Source organism: Triturus cristatus, chromosome 9 (genome assembly GCF_964204655.1).
Source record: "Triturus cristatus chromosome 9, aTriCri1.1, whole genome shotgun sequence".
NCBI lineage: Eukaryota > Metazoa > Chordata > Amphibia > Caudata > Salamandridae > Triturus > Triturus cristatus.
In genome coordinates, this window is record NC_140592.1 from 60,107,794 (window position 1) to 60,129,097 (window position 21,304).

The following is a 21,304-nucleotide window of genomic DNA, read 5'->3' on the forward strand; positions in this document are numbered from 1 at the left end:
TACCTATTCATCTGTCGACTTCCCCCTGCCACACCTTGCCTCACCGCGCTTACCTGTGCCGGCCGCCGCTGGTGTGAAGTTGAGATGCTGTGTGATTGGGATCCTGTGTGGCTGGGATGGTGTGCAGTTGGAATGCTGTGCGGTTGGAATGCTGTGCGGTTGGAATGCTGTGTGATTGGCATGTGTGTGGTTGGGATAGTGTGCGGCTGGGATGGTATGCGGTTGGGATGGTGTGCAGTTGGGATGGTGTGTGGTTTGGATGGTGTGAAGTTGAGATGGTGTGTAGTTGGAAGGCTGTGTGGCTGGGATGGTGTGTAGTTGGGATGGTGTGCAGTTGGGATAGTGTGGTTGGGATGGTGTGCGGTTGGCATGGTATACGGTTACAATGCTGTGATATTGGAATACTGTGTTGCTGGGATGGTGTGTAGTTGAGATGGCATGTGGTTGGGATGGTATGCATTTGGGATGGTGTGCGGTTGGGATCGTGTGCGGTTGGAATGCTGTGCGGTTGGAATGCTGTGTGGCTGGGATGGTGTTTAGTTGGGATATTATGTGGTTGGGATAGTGTGCGGCTGGTATGGTGTGCAGTTGGGATGGAGTGCGATTAGGATGGTGTGAAGCAGCGGCGGCCAGCACAGGTAAGCGCGGTAGGGCGTTGGGACGGGTCAGGGGTGGGATAGGGTGGGAGAGGGAGAAGTCGAGAGATGACTGAATAGGTATAATTAAATAAATAAATGATACCTAACCTGTCTTCTGTCGGCTTCCCCCCCGTCACGACCCGCCCCTCCGCCGCTGGTGTGCGGTTGGAATGCTGTGTCTAGGATGGTGTGTAGTTGGGATGGTGTGTGGCTGGGATGGTGTGTAGTTGGGATGATGTGCAGTTGGGATGGTGTGCAGTTGGGATGGTATATAATTGGGATACTGTGTTGTTGGGCTGGTATGCGGTTGGGATAGTGTGTGATTGGGCTGCTGTGTGGCTGGAATGGTGTGTGGTTGGGATGGCGTGTGGCTGGGATGGTGTGTGGTTGGAATGCTGTGTGGCTAGTATGGTGTGTAGTTGGGATGGTGTGTGGTTGGGATGGTGTGTTGTTGGGATGGTATATAATTGGGATACTGTGTTGTTGGGCTGGTATGCGGTTGGGATAGTGTGTGATTGGGCTGCTGTGTGGCTGGAATGGTGTTTGGTTGGGATGGTGTGTGGCTGGGATGATGTGTGGATGGAATGCTGCATGGTTGGGATGCTGTGTAGTTGGGATGGTTTGTGACTGGGATGGTGTGAGGTTGGGATGGTGCGTGGGTGGGATTGAGTGCAGTTGGGATGCTGTGTGGCTGGGATGGTGTGGGGTTTGGATGGTGTGTGGCTGGGATGGTGTGTGAATGGAATGCTGCGTGGTTGGGATGGAGTGCAGTTGGGATGCGGTGTGGCTGGGATGGTGTGTGGATGGAATGCTGCGTGGTTGGGATGGTATGTAGTTGGGATGGTTTGTGACTAAGATGGTGTGCGGTTGAGATGGTGTGCAGTTGGGATGGTGTGTGATTGGGATGCTGTGTGGCTGGGATGCTTTGGGGTTAGGATGGAGTTTGGCTGGGGTGGTGTGTGGATGGAATGCTGCGTGGTTTGGATGGTGTGTAGTTGGGATGGTTTGTGACTAAGATGGTGTGCGGTTGAGATGGTGTGCAGTTGGGATGGTGTGTGATTGGGATGCTGTGTGGATGGGATGGTGTTTGGATGGAATGCTGCGTGGTTGGGATGGTGTGTAGTTAGGATGGTGTGAGGTTGTGATGGTATGCTGTTGGAATGATGACATGTGGTATCTGCTGGAGCGTAATGTTAGCTCCACTCTTACACATCACAGAAGCACAATGTTTACGTACACTTAGCACCACATTCTCTGTGTGCCTAACTTTATTAATGGAAGTGAAGTATTCAAATGCATTACTGAATTTCACTCACTGTAATAACTAGAGATTCATAAACATCTGCACATTCATGTTTAGCCTAACTGTGGATAAATGTAGTTCTCATACATATTTACACTTATGTCTCAAGCCATGTTGCAATTATTTGAAAGTGCATTGCACAATATCAGCATGAACTCATTCACCTAAGTTACATTTGTAATGCTGAATTCATTTCGAAGTTATACGTGCACCTATAATCATGCAGTCGAAGTGCACATTTTAGTGTTCAACTAAGCTAATTTAACTAGGCCCGAATTTTGAATTGGCATTTTTTGTTTGCTTTGCATGTTCTCTCGTCTGCAGATACGGGTTCAAGGCTTCAGTAGTTAGAGAAAGGAGTGATGGGTATTAGAGATAGTGAGACCAAAGAAGAAAATCTTGGCAGCGATGTGAAGAAATAATTGGCTGAAAAGCCTCCTATTCATCGCTTTTCAGGACTGGTGTACTACCCAAGGTCGTGTGAATATCCAGGTTTCATGGGATGAGAAAATCTGGAGCTGTTGCTACTGTGCACACGAAGTGCATGACCATTGGCTCCTGGAAGGGTGGTGTGAGGAGCGAATGATGAAAATGTATCTTTGTGTTTTAATTAATGTATGTTAGAGTTTAGAGCAGACCCCTTTGGACTTTGAGAGGTACAGAGCTCTCTGCTTGCCCTATTCTTGGGAGTGGGAAGTCCCTCTTCTATCCCGCCGCCTACCCTTCTCCATCCAAATAACTGAATAACATATCCACCACTCAAATTACTTCATATTTCACTATACTAATTGTCGACAGTAATCCTTTATGGGTTCCGCAGTAGTGTGCTACTCGCCAGCAAAGCGCTTCAACACCCATCAGGGGTAACAGGTGCTATATGAATGCAAACCTTTCTTCCCCTTCTATCCCTCTGCTATCCTTCTCACTCAAAATAACTGACTAATACCCACCACTCAAATTACTTTCATATTTCACCATACTAATTCACCACTAATCCTTTATGGGTTTCTGGAGCAGCGTGCTACTTGCCAAAAAAGAGCTTCAACACCCCATCATGGGTAACAAGCGCTATATAAATGCAAACCTTTTTTCCTCTTCTATCCTTCTGCTATCCTTCCGAATCCAAATAACTGACTAACCTATCCACCACTTAAGTTACTTTCATATTTCACTATACTAATTCAACACTAATTCCTTAATGGGTCCCGGAGTAGCGTGCTACTCGCCGAAAAAGTGCTTCGACGCCTCGTCAGGGGTATTAAGCGCTATATAAATGCAATTACAATACAATACAATACAATATGCTAAACACTTGTTCTCTTTTAGAGGATTTCTACTGAAATCCTCACTATACTGACACATTCCTGCTTCACTTTTCCTGTTCCTTAAATTTCACACATGGATCTTCCTTCAACGGCAGCCAGTTTAAAGAGGACATCATTGGGGTGATGCTGTGAGATCAATTTGCACCTGAGACCTGGTGTGAAGTGACTTTCAACTGGGCAGTGAGGTTTGGGCATCACGGCTAATAGGGCATTCCCGTAGTCAAATATGGAAAGGAACAAACAATGCATGTGAAACCACCTGCAGGAATTGAATTGGTATGTATTGTTTGATGTCCGGGATGAGTTTGAGTTACAAGTTGGCCAATCTGGTTATTGCCTTGATGTCGCTTAAGAAATCAGGGGCATATTATCAAGGACGGCGTTAAAATTATCGCTGGTTTAGCGGCAGAAAACTGCCACTAAAGCGGTGATAATGGGCTTGATAATATGCCCTGGAGAATTCCAATAGAAGCCCATGTTCACACCAGAACATGGACTTCTATTGGAATTCTCAAGGGCATATTATCAAGCCCATTATCGCCGCTTTAGCGGCAGTTTTCTGCCGCTAAACATGCGATATTTTTAACGCCGTCCTTGATAATATGCCCCGAAGTTTCCTGTCCAGAGTGAAGCTTAGGGGTTTGGCTATTTGGGCGATGGAAAGTCTGGCAGTCCGTAAGTTGGTTGAGGCTAACCATTCTTCAACTGGCACTGGAGATAACTTGGGTGGGAGTAGAAGGAAGTCGGACTTTCGGGGTTCAGCTCAAGATGACGGGAAGTTATGCAAAGTTGTATTATGTCAAGACTTATAGATATTCGAGAAATGTCCGCTCTAGAAGAGACTCAGGTATAGTTCAGTTTCATCTGCAAATTCATCTTCACTTTTAGGTACAAGTAACTCATTAGTGTGGTGGGCTACTTTAAGAACCCAAAATAATGTTAGATGCCTCTTGTGTCAACGCTGAGCTCGCTGAGTTATCCAACTATCGTGTACAACAGCGTGTGAACTTGCAATTACAATGCTTCGTAATTATAAGTTAATGTTCTTCTTATTTTGCACACTTATGACTGATTTTAGTGTTTCTACATATACACCAATTTTAGTTAGTAAGGCACAAATGCACAGGGATATAAATTGATTTGTCATGGATCACACAAGTTGTGTAGGCAGGCACAAGTAAACAGAGGTCTCCTGGGTACGAAGTTCGAAAATAAGTAATTAGACCACCCACTTCTTCAGCCAGCTTTGAAGATAGGCCAGTTAATTTAACACTCACCCATGACGTCTGGTGCGACCGGAAGGCTTAGACTGGAACTCTTGACAAGGGCAACCCCTTTTTCAATCCTTGTGAAGTGGGCACATTTCGTGTCATTAAATTAGCTGGTAGTAACACATGTTATTTGCAGTGCTTAGAAATGACAAAAACCATAGGATGAATCAGTCTAACTCAGTGCTTGCATCTGACATCTGAAGGGCAGAGTAGACTTTTGAGAGGGGCAGATATATATTTGGGTAGAAGAGATTATTGAGAGTACAGGAACAAACCCTGGACACGTCCTTCAGCAGCAACTGCCTTCTCTGGGGTGTCCCCCTTCCAGAACTTTGGTAAGGCTAGCAAACCATCACTAGGATACAACCTAGTTGCTAGGACACAACAGATCTCCCTTCCCAACAACAAAGCAAATAAATAGAAAACACAAACTATATACTAACGGAAAAAACAAGAATAAGCATTTATATAATACTAGTAGCACACATAATCGTTATGCCCCCTGGGGCTCTTCCTGACACGTCTGGTGCCTTCCACAGCAACAGACCTGCCATCGCTATCCACCCTCTCCACCTCACCACTACCCAGCTTTCCCAACCACATCTCCCTTTCCACAGGATTGCACAAGGTAACTGTTCGGGTGTTCCACTTTTTGCCATCGGTTAACCATACATTGTTACCCGCAACCCTAGTGATACATTTGGGCACTGACCATTTTGACAATCCCTCTTTTTGAACACCCACCTTGTTGGTTCTCACCCAATCTCCATCTGCAAATATTTATTTACCTTTCCTCGATTTGTCGTTATGCCTGCTCACATATTTGTCTTGGTGCTTTTTGACCTTCTGCTCAAGACTCCTTTTACACACATGTCGTGTGGAGCCCTTGAGCATCCATGCAGGGGAGACCCTTGTCCTTGGTTGCCTGCCCTGGAGAAGCATAAAAGGAATTTCCTTGGTGACAGAATGGGGTGTGGTGCGGTAACTCCACAGCATTTCCTTTACAGCTTCCTTACATTCACCACTACTGCTTTCAGTCAATTAAATACATTCCTTCAAGACACGATTGAACCTCTCAACGTGACTGTTCTCCCTGGGGTTGTAAACAGCAGGGATATGGTGAGAAATGCCCATTTTGAAAAGATAGGTTTTAAATTCTTCTGCTACAAATTGGGGCCCATTATCCGCAACTAAAATACCAGGAAAGCCTTCCCTTTAGAAAATTTGATCGCAAAATGCAATGATATTTGCCGCATTAATTTCTCCAGTAAATGCTACCTCCGGCCACTTGGTATCATAATCAATTAGTACCAAGACAAATTTATTGGTTATCCCCTTAGCTGAAAATGGCCCACAAATGTCCCTAGCCACCCTTTCTCACGGTTTGCTAGGAAAACCAGTGGACGCAATGGGAGTTTCTTCAACCCGGTGTGACTTGTCACTGCACATACAATCAATGCAACCCTTCACATAATCTTCCACCTCTCTGTCCATCCCGGGCCACAAACATTTCTATGGCCTTCCTCTTCATATCGGACATCCCGCTATGACCTTCGTGCAGTAACTTTAATAGTTTAATGCGCGAGCTTCCTGGCACCACCAGCCTACCATCTCTGCGCACCACCCCCTCCTCAAAAGAATGTTCTGGCCATACGGTCCAAAACTCACCAAACCTTTTCCTCAGGGTTACATTGGTGCTAGAAGGGTTGGACAATTCAACCATTAATTTCTTCATGGTGGTATCCTCCCCCACTGCTGTTCTCCACTCATCCACAGTAATGGCGCCCTCACATGACCCGGACACACTGGCCACCACACAATCATTATTGGAATCTTCTTCTTCATCTCCACACTGCAATGGCAAACGTGATAAGCAATCCACATTTATGTTGCGGATCCCAGGAACATAATTCAGGGAAAAATCATACCCTTGAAGTCTATACAACCATTTGGCAATTCTGTGAGTCGCCTTCCCTGCTCCCCTGGAGGTAAACAAATCTATAAGGGGTCTATGACCAGTCCTGACCTCAAAATGTGTTCCCCATACATAGGTTTTAAAATAGTTGACACCCCACCAGCACGCTAATGCCTCCTTCTCTGTGACTGAATACATAACCTCTGCCCCTTTAAGAGTGCGGGGTGCAAAGGCCACCATGCATTCTTTCCAAAAAATGTTTGCATTAAAGCAGCTCCAAGTCCGTATGTACTTGCATCCACCACAATCATACTGCAATATGATGAGTTAAGGGAGATATGTTGTCCAGGGGTAACAGGATCAGTACACTATCCATCTCAGCTTCTTGTCCAATCTGCCCTCCAGGGAAATGCCATCCTATCCTCGTCGCCACGTTTAAGAGGCGCAAACATATATTTAGGTAGAAGAGTTTATTGAGAGGACAGGAACAAACCCCTGAATACGTCCTTCAGCAGCAACTGCCTTCTCTGGGGCGTCCACATTCCAGAACCTTGGGAAGGCTAGCAACCATCACTAGGATGCAACCTAGTTGCTAGGACACAACATAGACTATGCCTTCCATCCTTCCGAAGTTGCTAAATGGAATACTATTAATGAGCTAACACTATCATATGTTAATAACAGCATATAGAAACAGTAGAAGTGCAGTAGGAAGCACATATAAAAACACTTTAATATTACCCCACACTAGAAGGTATAGCTAAACTGTGCCATATATGAATAAAACTGTGAACAGTAAATATTTAAGGACAAAAACAAGAATCTATGTATTTTCAAAGGACAAGGAACAAGAGTAGAAAGATAGACTTTACCTGTTGGTGGGCCGAGGTCCAAGCTGGTCTCGTTGGCATCTGCTCCGTCTTCCAAGAAATACTGCGGTGACTGTAATATCGTGGACTCTTCGTTCTCCTGACTGGACGACCCTGAGCCTTGGCCAGCCTGAAGGAGGCTCGTCAGAAGGACGGCCTCCCGGGCCTCCTCTGGACCACGCTCAACTGAATCCAATGACTCAAGGTGAGGGATCATCGTCAGCTCCATCAGAGACGTCGAGGTGAATCCCTCCATCGTGGGCTCCTCTGTGGCCACAAGGCCAAACCACATGGAAGCTTTGAAGAGAAGAAGATAGGGGCATCATGAGGAGCTGGGAAATGGGAGGAGGTATCCTAGGATGGCATTGCAGGTAGTAAGAGTCATGTCAACCAGTCAACACTCTGGCATTGGAAAACCAAACCTCAATGACTAGGCTGGACACAAGACACAAGTATTGTATCCTCCCATTCAGAAACCTAGTTTTCAGTCCATGATCTGATGCGCCTCACAGTTATACCATACTGAATTCCGAGAGGGTTGTATGATGGAACCGTGCATGCATTTACCCCGCATGCCTTTACAACGCAGTCTGTACCCCGACTGCAACGTTACCACACGTTACTTTACCATGCAAGACGTTACAACGGCTTGCTTTAGGGGGTGCTGGACTTTGGAATAGTATAAATTACTATTAGAACATTGGAACGTTGGCAGCTCCATTGAAGACAATGGAGCGCTCCGGGCTAATACTGGCCGGTATAAGCCCGGAGCACCAACATTCCAATGTGTCTTTGTTCACAGCTCTGGCTGTGAACAAAGACTTCAGGGAGCCTGTGGGGATTTCAATCCCCTCGCGCTCCCTGAAGGGCTTTGTTTTGGTAGAACATTCTGCCCTCTAGTGGCAGAATGTTCTAATAGCCTTATAGCCCTTCGTAGCAGGGCTATACCGCTGTTAATGGCCCGCTGCTGTTGTTAAAGTCCCTCGCCTTCGGCTCGGGCCTTTAACGCTGCAGCGGGCCATTAACAGCCGGTATAGCCCGCTACGGCGGGCTATAAGGCTATAATACAACTCCAGTCTAGGCAACAGTGGGGAAGGTGTTAGACTTAAAAATCCAACACCAGTCCAACAACGAGCCCCCTACAGCAAGTCGTTGTAAAAGCTGGTCGTTGTTGAGACTGCAGGGTAAAGGATGTTCCCTTCTGGGAGTGTCTACACAGTTACCCGCTAAATCCTGGCAGAAGCTAGCAGTGCACTCTCACTTGTAGGAGATACCGTTTGGCTCAGACATGCCTCCTTTATTTTGTATCTTCCAGCCTTGGTCAGCTCAAAAACACAATATGTTCAATGCACACCTTTGCTGAATCTTGTCCCCTTTCGAGATCCAGTTTGTCTCCATATCTGCCACCTGTGCTCAAATTTTCACTAGGTTGTAACGCTGCCTTCCTAAAGTTTGGTGTTTTATTTTGGGTATGATTGTAGAGCAGTGGTCTTCAAACTGTGAGATCTGCACTCTGTGGAGCTCACTGGTCCAGGAGTTGCAAGGCAGTGGCATGGACTGAAGCTCTCTCAACCACTTCAAAAGTGTATTTGAAAACTATTAGAAGTTTGCCAATGTGCTTGCAAAATGTGCTTTTCAAGGGAGCAATGAACATCACTGGAGATTTTGAAATGATAAATGTGTTAATGTAAGAAAGTAATAAGAAAAAATCAACATAAAATGTTCAGACATTTCTTGGACGATATATACACCCTTGCACCTTTATAAGGTGCAGCAGAGCCTAAAGTCTGGGCTACAGTGTAATTGTAATATATTTATATATATATTTTCTTTTTTATTGAGCATAGATAGCAGACAAAGTATACATGTTAAACATGGTATAAAATAAAGGACACACTTTCATAATACCCAAATTCATATTTCAGTAGACAATCAATAGATTCACATACAGTATAGCTAGCCTTCTAAAAACCCCGACACAGGCAAGAAACATGTTGCGAACTTGCCTCACTTCAACAATTGAGAAAAAGAAAAAAGAAAAAAAAAGCAGGCACGGTATAAAATAGAAACCTCACGTCTCTTCTTTACCCAAAAGGATAGCCTGCCTTACACATTCTCATCTAAACATGAAATCCGAGCATGGCCCTCCCAAGTTATCTTAAATCTATGAAGCGCCCCTACCCTTTTTGCATATGCCGCTTCAAATTGATAGGTGCGGGCTAACTTGGAGAGCCATTGTCCCACTGTAGGCACCTTCTGAGATCTCCAGTTTTGCAACACCAGAGATCTGGCTACTACTGCAATAGCAGCAAAGACGAAATATTGCCTATACTTTGGCAGCTGGCTAGTTGCTTCAGAAAAGCCAAAGAGGTCCAAAATGAAGGTAAGATGACCATAGACATACAATCACTAATGAACCTGAACACCTCTTCCCAGAAGTGACATAGTTTAGGACATGTAAAGAAATGTGTGCGCCCAATCGCCCGCCCCCACAGTTACATCAAAAACATTCGTTTGGAAGTGCAGGAAAACATTTGTGTAGTCTGAGGGGGGTATGATACAACAACTACCTCGAAAGAAAGGACATCCTCTTAAAATTCGCCGCCCTCAATGCCTTATTCCCAAATTCGCACCCTCGTTGCCGTTCCTTTATATTGAACCGGCAGTTCGTTTCCTGAGCGATTTTTGAAAGCATGGCCCCAAGAGATTCTGGTTCGAACCCTGTCGTAATAAACGGTACCGATGACCAATACCACTTAAGTCCAACTCTAGGGCTGCTTTTAGAATTATTCTTTCCCTCTCGTTGATTATTTTATACTTGTTAGTGAGAAAACAAATTATCTGTCTAAAGCTTAACCAGAGATCGCCCCTCTGTGGTACACAATGCAATGCGAATGGCTCCCACGATATAAAATTGGTGCCATTGTGAAAATCTCCCAGTTTATAAACTCCTAGCCTATTATAGGACTGCAGTAGATTTTGTGGAACCTGGAGACCCCACAACTTGCAGTCTTTAAGGGGAGTAAAGGAGTGGCACAATGGAATATTGTATACTTTATGAAACCATTGTATACGGTTAGCAATTGTATTCACCACCTTATACCTTGTTCTTTTGGGTAGCTTTGCGGTACACAGAAATGCTGGTAGCTTAATTGCACTTTCTATTAGCATCAGATTCAATTAAAAGTTATCGAATTTCGAGGCAGGAACCGCCAGCTGTGTTAGTAAACTAACCAGCGCACCTTGATAGTAGGTAGATAGGTGAGGTAATGCAAGTCCACCCTGCTCCACGTCTAGTTGAAGAATAGCTAGCTTGGTCCGGGATTTATTTTTGCCCATATAAACTGCTGTAAAAGTTTGTCTACTTCGTTTAAATAAGAAATCTGTATTTTTAAAGGAAGATTTAAAAACAGGAATATCAGCAGGAGTAGGATTGACATTTTCACTAAAGAGACTCGGCCTACTATTGTAAGAGGTAGAAGCGACCATTTTTCTAAAAGTTTTTTATTTTATTGAGCGTTTTTATGTAGTTTAAATGGAACAGTTGACAAAAATCTGCTGTGACAAAAAGGTTCAGATATCTAATAGGTCCTAATGGCTGAACTTTTGGCCCTTCAGGAAGATTGGCCTATAGTGAATTGAATAGGAGAAGCTCCATTTTGGACTGATTGACCTTATATCCCCCTAATTCTGTAAAAGCTTGAATTTCCTCCAGCGCCAGCTGGATATTTGCCCTCTCTGGGATCAAATATAGAACATTCCTGGTGGAGGAGCCGAGAGTGACGTATTAGCTCGGATCTTTGTTGCCAGTAGCTCGATAAAAAGCGAGAATGAAAGGAGGGAAAGGGGACAGCCCTGCCTAGTCCCCCATCTTATAAATACTTCCCCTGCCTGCTCTGCGTTTATAATTATTTTCGTAGATGGCCTCGTATAGATTCTCCTTAGCATCTCTATCAGGCGAGGTGGAATACCAAACTACTAGAGTATAAAAAAAAGGGCCTGCCAATCAACCAAATCGAATGCCTTTTCTGCATCCATCATTAAAATAGCTGCACTGTCCTTCCTGGCAGAGAAATAGTCAATAGCTTGAATCAGATAAAAAGTATTCACCGCTATTGATCTGCCAGGTAGAAACCCTGTTTGGTCCGCATGTATCATATGAGGCGTACATTCTGAGATCCTCTTCGCCCAAATTTTCATAAAAAGCTTGTAGTCCAGGTTTAATAGACTAATTGGACGATAGGAACTTGGATCCATTGAATCCTTATCCTTCTTCAGGATAGTGATCATGACTGCTTCCTTAAATCTATCAGGGGCAGGCAAGCCAACTATAATCTGATTATACAAAGACACTAGCATAGGGGAAAGTTCATCTATAAACACCTTATAAACCTCGATGGGTAACCGATCATTACCACTGGTCTTCGCACTGGCCATTTCTTTTATAGTATCCCTGAGTTCTGTGGATGTAATCGGTTCAGCAAGAACCTTACACTGGTCCTCGGTAACCATAAGTAGCTGGACTGCACTGAAATAGTCCTCAAGGGCCTGGGTGTTTACAAGCTGGGTCTCCGCATATATTTTCTCAAAATGGGACACAAAGATCTTGGTAATACTGTCTTTGTTGGTAATCAGATTGGTTGTACTAGGGTCCCTTATTTGAGGAATTAGTTGCCTACTCTGCTGCGTTTTCATTTACCGGGCTAAGAATTTGCCTATATGTTGACTTTCTTCGTACATCTTCTGTTTGAATGCATTACTTCCCGAGATCTCTTCCAGAGAAAAAAATATATAAATTGCTCTTTTGCCTTTATTAAGTCCTGGCACGCAATTTCTTCCTCAGAGTTTCCTGAGGGCTTAGACATAAGTTCTGACCTTGCTTGATCCACAGCATTCTGAAGTCCTTGGATCTTCTGCTGTCTAGGTTTATAGAGATTTGCCCTATATGCAACCACCCTACCCCTAAATGTGGCTTTAAAAGCTTCCCATACCATAAAACCTGATGCTGTACTCATATTTTCCTCATAAAACCATTGTATAAAATCACGAGTTTCAGTGATCCAGTTTTGGTCCGAGAGGAGTGCTTTATCAAAATACCATCTACGGCTATGTTTTTTCGGGGAAGGTAAGTATAAGTATATAACCAGAGAGACTAATGAATGATCTGAAAATGAATTAGAAAACACGGTGGACTCGCCTTTCTCCTATTGTTTACTTATCCCCCAAAAATGTAAGCCGGATGCTGTTTTATATGTAGCTGAGAAGCAGGTCAACTGAGCACGGCCTAGGTTTAGATTTATTGATTTGTAAAACTTACAAACAAAACAAATTGTTCGTAACTTACAAAATGTCCTAGCCTCTACAACACTTCTACTCTCTTTCCCACTCTCCTCACTTGCCTTTACCAGGTAAAGTCAAAACAATATGAGAGCGCGAGAAAGAGAGAAAAAGAGAGAGAGAGAGAGAGAGAGAGAGAGAGAGAGAGACAGAGACAAGGAGCAAGAAAGAGAGAGGGTCATAGAGCTAGAGAGAGCCAGAGCAAAGCAAAAGTGAGAGACAGACAGAGAGAGAGGGAGATGGTTAATGCAAAAGAGAAAAACTATAAGCAACATATAAAGAGAAACTGAGAGAAAGAGAATGACAGAGCGAGAGAGACAGAGACAGAGAGAAAGAGAGGAGGAGAAGATAGAGCAGGAGAGGGAAGGAGAAAAACACAGACGGAGAAACAAAGCTGGACAGAAACAGAGAGGGGGGACACAGAGAGGAAGAGAAAGAGGGAGATACAGAGCTCGGCACAGTAAGTGAGAAACAGAGAGTGTAAGAAAGGTATAAGGAGAACGACAGACAGACAGAGAGAGCCAGGAATCATTTTCCTAAGCAAACGGAGAAGGCAGAAACAGACTCCGGAAACATGATCGCTCTGTTCGAAGAAGGAGAGATCGCTGTCGAAGATGAAGCAAGGCTTTTTGCTTGGCTCACAAGAGTGGGAATAGGCTCCAGTTCCTGAGGCCACCAGGCCAGAGACCAGGTGATGGATTGCTGACCGAAGAGCAGTATCTTGGTCTTATTGCCGCCCAGCTTAAGGCAGTTCGCCTGCTTCTTGATGGCCAATGGGTTTCTTGCAAGGGCGAAAATTAGACTGGGCTTGGACAGATTATTAGAAATGGATAAAATAATCTGGGTGTCATCAGCATATGAAATTATATCAAGCACAGGAGAACGGGCCAGGGAGGCTAAGGGCAACAAATATACATTGCATAAAGTGTGGCTCAAGGATGAGCACTGGGGGACCCCAAAGGTAATGAGACAGCATATGAATGGTAGGGCGAATAGACCACCGCTTGAAATCTGGAGGAAAGAAGGGATCCAATCCATTGATGGTGGGCTTCCATACACCGTCACTGAGGAGTGGAGTGGAGGTGGGATCTGCTATTTACATTTCATTTTAAAAGTATTTTTATAAGATAAATCACCATATTCCAATTATTAAAATATTTAATAAACATTTAGTTTATTGAGTTAATGTGGTTTATTATTTTATTGTATTAACTGTAGATTATTAATAATTATTTTAAATTAATTTCCAAATGAATTTTGCATTAAAATAGTTTAAATATGTTTTAAATGAATGAATAAACCGTATTAATTTTCCCCATACTTTACCACAGGGACACCCAGTGCTTAATTTGAGCCGGTGCTTTCCGGTGCTCAGCACCGGCACTTAATTGGTTTCCGGTGCTCAGCACCAGCACCTAATTGTCCACACCACACTTAGAACAGTCCACCACATGGTGGCGCTGCTCATCTAATTTAGAGATGAGCTGAACAACAGTAGTTTAGGAATACAATTTACATTAAGATTGCTGATACCTGCCTCTCCAGCCATTCCTTTAGCTTTGGGGACCTGGAATAATCTGAACTGTTGCATTTACATGCAAGAGTGATGGTTAGTGGTTGTTTTGGCAGCGACGACAGGGGCGATGGGTGGTGCAAACTGCAGTGGCCTCCTGGTCAGAGCCCTGGCACTTAATATTTTGAAAATAGAGGAGATCTCGGCCTACATTTGAAAAGTTACTAGCAGTAAATCTACATATGTAAATTTACCTTTGTGAATAGAGCCTTAAAGACCTTAGTTGATTTGTATGACAAAGAGCATTGAGGAGGAAGATGATGATGTCAGAGTTGCTTCACTTGGCCTGTTCTTCCGCTTCTCACTAATTGAATTAGCTGAATTAGGTGAAAAGCTTCAAGAATGAACTTGAAGCTTATAAATTGAAAAAAGTTTGTTTTTAAAGTAGCTTGAAAATAAAAAAAAAAGGATTGCGAAAATCAGAACACTCTGCTTTATGACTACAACTGTATTTAGAAAACATAGGGATATATATATTTGTTTAATTGATGCTAAAAAGTGGCGCGCTTAACTTTGTACTTGGCCGCATCGAATCCCAATGAAGTGACTTCTTTTTTTTAAACTCACCAAAATTTACTAAAATTCCTAAAAATGGGTAACTAAGGACAAAAATGCATTTATGTATTTCAAAAGCTATTAAAATATTAAAACAAAACTGTGTTTACAAATGGTGGAAACAGCTCAAATTGTACTAGTGCACTGTAGTCTGTAAAAAATGTTTAACTACTCTTGCAACTGACATGTGGGCTCCCAGGATGATTTGCTTCTTCTGTTTTAGCAACTTTCATGCAGTTTTCAAGTGTTTCCTATTCTTTCTTGGATTTTCGTGTGTTGAATTTCTTTTTTTCCAGTGGATTTCCAGCAAAAGTGCTCGGGTTGCATTTGCTTCTATTTTTTTTCTTTTTTGGTTTTTAAGCGTGGTGTGTTATTTTGTAGATTTAGGAAGAAATGAGAAATGTCAAGTTCCCATAAAAAACACGGTACCTGATGCTATGCAGATGTAGCAAAATATCTTCCACCTGAATAACACATGTAAACAAGCACTGGCAAAGCCAATAGGTCTCGCCTTTGGGACCTATTTACTTTGCCAATGGTTTTTAGCCATGCTGTACAGCACAGCAGTGCTCTGCAGCATGGCTAAAGGAAACAAACAAAAAAAGTGCTACGAGGCAGTGCCCGCATCATTTAGTAGGTGCGCACACAATGCATGTTTGAACCTACAAAATGATCTACTTACCGAATTGGATTGGTAAATAAAGAACATAAGTAGCGCAAAACTACGTTTTTTAAGCGCTGGTGGGGAGAACAACACTTAGGGAGCTGATAGGGGGAACGCACCATAATTGACACAGGTAGGGAAAAATCGCAGAGGGAGCGCTTCGGGGAAACAACATGAAGGGCAGCAGGGTGACAGAAGTCACACAGAGGTCAGGTGGGGGGGAAAAACAATGGATGAGAGAGTGACCCATGGAGCGGGCTGGGAGAAGCACATGGGAGAAAAAGCAACGCGGGGGAAAGTACATAAGGATGACCACAACAATGAGGGGGTGGAGGAGAAGCACACGGGTGCCAGAGAGCAACACGGAATGAGGCCAGCGATGAGAAGGACACAAGGGAAAGAGCTGGAAAACACATGCATTCTCATGGAGTGCATTACCCAAAATAAAAAAGTAGTACATGGAAAGCAAGCAGAGGAAGGACACAAGTGATGCGTCCATGCCCAGGGGAAGGAAAAACACAAGAAGAGGAAGGAAAGGCCAAACAGGCTAACGAATGAAAAGCAAGCAAATGAGAGTGACAGTAAACCCAACCAATGGTATGCAAATGATGGGCTATAAGACCATTGTATATTAACAGTAGAACTTTTTGCCAACAGACAGTTTGTGCCGTCTGGAAGTACAGACCTAAAAACTGGAAAAAGAAACAAAAAAGGAATGCTTTCGCCAATAAGGAGTTTGTTGACAGATACATCGACTGTCCCATTGTTTTGAATATGGGCTCTCCTCATCAACAACCTTCACAATTCACATTTCCTTTGCCTCCCCTACCCCAACTATGCCCAAACTGCCAGTACCCCCAGTACCCAGAGGAGGATGCAAGTTCGCCCCCTTACCATCCTTCAAATTACACCAGTCCACCCAGAGGCCCTCCCATCCATCCTCAACCTGCCCAGTGCTTCCATAAGCCTCCATACCCTTTCCAATGCCGGCTGAGGGACACACTAGTCAGAGACCCGCTGATTCTTTCAGACACCCGAGGCATTTTAGTCAACCCAGTGGGCACATCTGTTGATCCGCTCTGCTCCCTCACTCTGGGTGCCCGAAGCGCGCTCCCTCCATGCTCTCATATCACCACCCGGCCACCCAAGGCACTTTCATCTGCTGCTCCTAGCAGTGCTTAATTTGAGCATGTGGTTTCCAGTGCTCAGCACCAGCACTAAATTGTCAACACCTGTGCTTGCGAGAGCATGACACTAGGTGGCTCTCTCTGGATAATTTAGAGATGACCACAACAACAGTTAATTATGAATTCAATATACATAAAAATGTCCAACACCTGCCTCCCAAGCTATTATAGCTTTGGGTGCTTGGAATAGTCTGAATTGTCACATTTGTAGAAGTGTGATGGTTACTCCAACATGTTTGCAAGACTTTTCAACCTATTATTTTGCATAACCTGGATGACCGTGCTCGTTTTCTACAATCCCCTATTTGGTATAACTCTCTTATCAGGATTAAAAATAGATCTATCTTTTGGAATGATTGGCTATCTCTAGGTCTTAAATGGACTCATCAACTCTTTCATGATGGTTCTTTTATCCCCTTTTCTGTTCTTCAGGATCGTTTCTCTCTCCCTCTTTCTTCTCACCCTAAATATATTCTATTAAAATCGGCGGCTCAAGCTACTTTTGATACCCTTACGGATACTTCCATTCAACACAATTCCTCTCTCATTTCCTTACCATCTTTGCATTCCTCTCCATCTGCTTCTCAAATTTATAAAAAATTGCGAGATACGTCTGCTAATCGAACGAAATCTCCTGTGGAGTGTGCCTGGGAATCAGATTTAGAGGATTGTTTTCCTCTTACTACTTGGGATAACATTTGGAACAAAATAAGGAAATCATCTAGAGCGGCAAATACAACCCAAACGCTATTTTTTATATACAATCGACTTTTAATTACCCCATCCAAGCTACACCACATTGACCCCTCTATCCCGTCCAGCTGTTGGTCCTGTTCGGCTTTAGTGGCTGATCTTAATCACATGTTGTTTATTTGCCCTGCTGTTCATCTTTTTTGGGACAAAGTTTGGCAACAAATTAATTCCATTTTTTCTACTAATTTCCCCTTTTCTTTTTCTCATATTTTTCTTGGGAGTCTCTCACAAATATGGTCCTCCTCCAACACTGATGCTTCCATTGTTGACCTCCTTCTTGCTGTGGCATTTCAACAAATCACGAAAGCTTGGAAAGATACTTCCCTTATTTCCTATCAAGCATGGTGGTATGGGGTTTTTTATAACCATAGGCTAGATAGAGCATATGTCCATCCTATCTCCCTTGCAATTAAAAGAGACTTATTATGGCTACCCATTACCTCTTTTCTAAATTTGTCTGCCCAATCCATCCCCTTACACAACCCCTGCAGGGAGGAAGTATCTAAACCTCCTTGATGTTTTTGTTCTTATTAATAATTCTGATAGTATTAATATAGGTAATTTTGCCAATTTACTCTATCGCTTGTTACATACTAATTCCTGTATTATGAAATCATATTTGTTCCTTATACTGCCACTTATTTAATATATTGTTGTAATATGTTTTTGATGATATCCCTTTTTCTTTCCCTCTTTTCTTCTTTCTATTTCTCTCTCTACTTCTCCCATTGCTCTGAACTGATTTACAATGTATTTTTTATCATAAATGTATATTATTATTGTATTGCAACTTTTTTTCATTCTTCAATAAAATCCTCTTTAAACTGAAAAAAAAAAAAAAAAAAAAAGAAGTGTGATGGTTAGAAGTTGTGTATCTTTGGCAGCGCTGGCGGGGGCAATGTGTGGTGCAAGCTGCAGTGGCCTCCTGACGAGAACTCTGGCACTTATATTTTTTGAATAAATTGAGCACTGGCTCCTAGACGCCTGAAGCACTTCGTCGGCACCTCGGTTTTCCAGAGGTGCTGACCCCAGAACCTCTGCCATAGGAGCAGCAAACCAGTCTTGAGCAGAAGAAGAGAGGTTGCCAGAGCAGAAGCTGGGGCATCAGCACGAGCTAGGGCAGTAGCTGAGGGTAAGGATAACACAAAAATGGAATGCTGCGTAGGTGTCAGTGAATGCATGTGTGTGTGTGTCTGCGCATGGGTGCCTGTGTCTGTGAATGTCGGCATATGTGAGTGCATATGAGTGATGTGCCTACCACCCACCCTGGAACAAGGCTGACCCTGACACAATGGTGGTAAATCATGGCCAATGTGTAGGCATTCATGATACAATACCCAGCCCTTGTAAAATGCTCCACCAGCATGATAGTGGGTTTTTGGGGCAATTAGTGGCCATTCATGCTGGGACTGATAAACTGGTATTCTTGACATCTGTGGGCATAATCTTGCATAATTATGACCCTGGCATTATGGTGGTAGTTCTACGCATATTGTTGGCATCCATGGTAAGATGGTGTCTATCTCAGGCATAATGCTGGTTTTGACAGACGGGTGTTTATTCTTAACATATTCTGTGCATCCGTGGCACAGCGGTGCCCATCCATGGCATAATTATACTGCCAGAGTTTGGTGGTAATTCTTGGCATATTGAATATATCTATAATTCATTGGAGCCCAACCCTGGCATAATTTCATCATGGCACATTGGTGAATATTTCTGGCATATTGTGGGCATACATGCCACAATGGTGCTCCTGGTAGCATGGTGGTAAACCCTGCTATATTAGGGGCTTCCATTCCACATTGGTAGGAAAGTAGCTCCTGGCGTGATAGGGGCAACTATGGCACAATGGTGACCACCCCTGCCTTGATGCTGGCTACAACATTATGGTGGTAATTCATGACATTGCAGGGGCACATATGGCATGATGGTTCTCCCCCTGGTATAATCGGGGCAATCGTTATTAGTAGTGCAGAAGGGGTATATGGTGTTAAGGGGCCTTTTTTACCCCAGTAATGACTGTCTTTTACAACCAAGGCAGGGGAAGAGGCCCCATTTTCCTTGCTCGCATTAGGTCTCATGACATCATTGGTTCGCAATGAACAAAATGCTGACATGTCTTACTGGTGGTAAATCCTGGACTATTATAGACACTCATGGTATGATAGTGCCGAGGCACTATTGAGAATAATTTTGAATGTACTGAAGTTCAAGAAGGCTCAGAGAATAGAGGAAACAGCGCAAGTGAACATATATAACACGCATGCTAATTTGCAAGTGGACATCTGTAACATGTATGTTGATTTACAAGTTTTGGCAACTCACTAAAACCAGGGTTTTGGAGAGAGGGTTGGGCAACTGGAAGCCTATTGGCTTTTTAAATGCTTGTTTTTTCCTTGGGGTGCAATACTATGTTATCAATGCACTGTGTGTGTATGTGTGATGGGGCAAGGAGGACACACATAACATTTTCCAACTAAGAATTTCTCAAAAGGCAAAAACATTTCCCAATTGTAATATTACCACCCAATACTGTAGTATTGCACATGGGTAAATCCCACCCCTGAGTCGTGACGTGCGTGTTGCAGGCTGGGAACACCGTGGGAAGTATGAGAACAATGGGGCATATTATCAAGACCGGCGATAAAATTATCGCTGCTTTAGCGGCAGAAAACTGCTGCTAAAACGGCAATAATGGGCTTGCTAATATGCTCTATGGAATTCCAATTGAAGCTCAGGTTAGATGTCCTTCGCATCTAACATGGGCTTCAATTGGAATTCCATAGAGCATATTTCAAGCCCATTATCGCCGTTTTAGCGGCAGTTTTCTGCCGCTAAAGCGGCGCTAATTTTATCGCCGGTCTGGATAATATGCCCCTTTGTTCCGACACATTCAGACCAGGGATGTACTTCTATCAAGGGAAGGACAAAATCACCATGCAAGGTGAAAAACAGAAGATAAAACCCCCACAGGTCTCCAGGAGTACTTTTGGAACCCGTTTTGAATTTCTAATATTCATAAATCTGCACACATGCGACGGGATGTACATATCGGGGCAAATTTAGGACTACCTTTTTGAACTGGCCCTAGGTGTTTAACTCATACACTTGATGTAGGCAGTCATGAATTTTGAATAAAGTGCCTCATGTATGGAATCAGTTTTGATTTTGTAAACTGATCGATACACTAATAGGTCAGTTCACAAAATACAGAATGATACTGGGTCGCAATTCACCCTACATCATCAATATTCATAAGGTAGGAGGCAAATTGAGACCCACTATAATTGGCCACGTTCACACGGATGCTGGCCTACAGCGGTCAGCACACCACCATGTCTTTGGTTATTTCTAAAAAAACTATTTTTTTCAAAATTCAACCCATTTTTCTTAAAGGAAAACAGGAGGCATTTAAGAAAAGGTTAAAAGTTACATAAACCTTTTTTTTTTATATTCAGAAAGGGGACGGTATCCCTTGGGAACCTCTTCCAGTTTGCAAATGGGTTACCGCTTCCTTTGAGTTGGTAGTAAAATATTAATGTTTTACAACAAGATTTTGATTGGAAAACATTACAACGTACTGTAACAAATCAGCATTTAGAAGGGACGCCACTTCCAAATACTGATTCCTTATTCTTTCTTGAAATCATTTAATGATTTGGGTTTAGTGCATTTCTAAAGGATTATAGGGGCATATCAGCAAGCTGGCGATAAAAAATTATCGCCGCTTTAGCGTCCGTTTTCGGACGAAAAGCGGCGATAATTTTATCGCTTAATCAGCAAGGTCACGCTAACGCGTGATTCCTTGCTTTACCTCCCTTTCCCATAACGCCCACCTTTGCATCTCTAATGAGATGCAAAGTGGGCGTTCCGTCCCAAAATAACTGGAGAAATGTCGCTAACCGACATTT

The 21,304-nt window shown here is 43.4% G+C and overlaps 1 protein-coding gene across 2 annotated transcripts in view; it reads right to left on the reverse strand.

The window, feature by feature from the left end:
* Nucleotides 1-21,304, reverse strand: part of PODXL2 (podocalyxin like 2) — a 277,786-nt gene that overhangs the window by 138,429 nt on the left and 118,053 nt on the right. For both annotated transcript variants that reach the window (XM_085624405.1, XM_085624406.1), the window contains exon 2: nt 7,325-7,618. In XM_085624405.1, the coding sequence (XP_085480531.1) occupies nt 7,325-7,618 (294 nt within the window). The remainder of the gene's footprint in view (nt 1-7,324; nt 7,619-21,304) is intronic.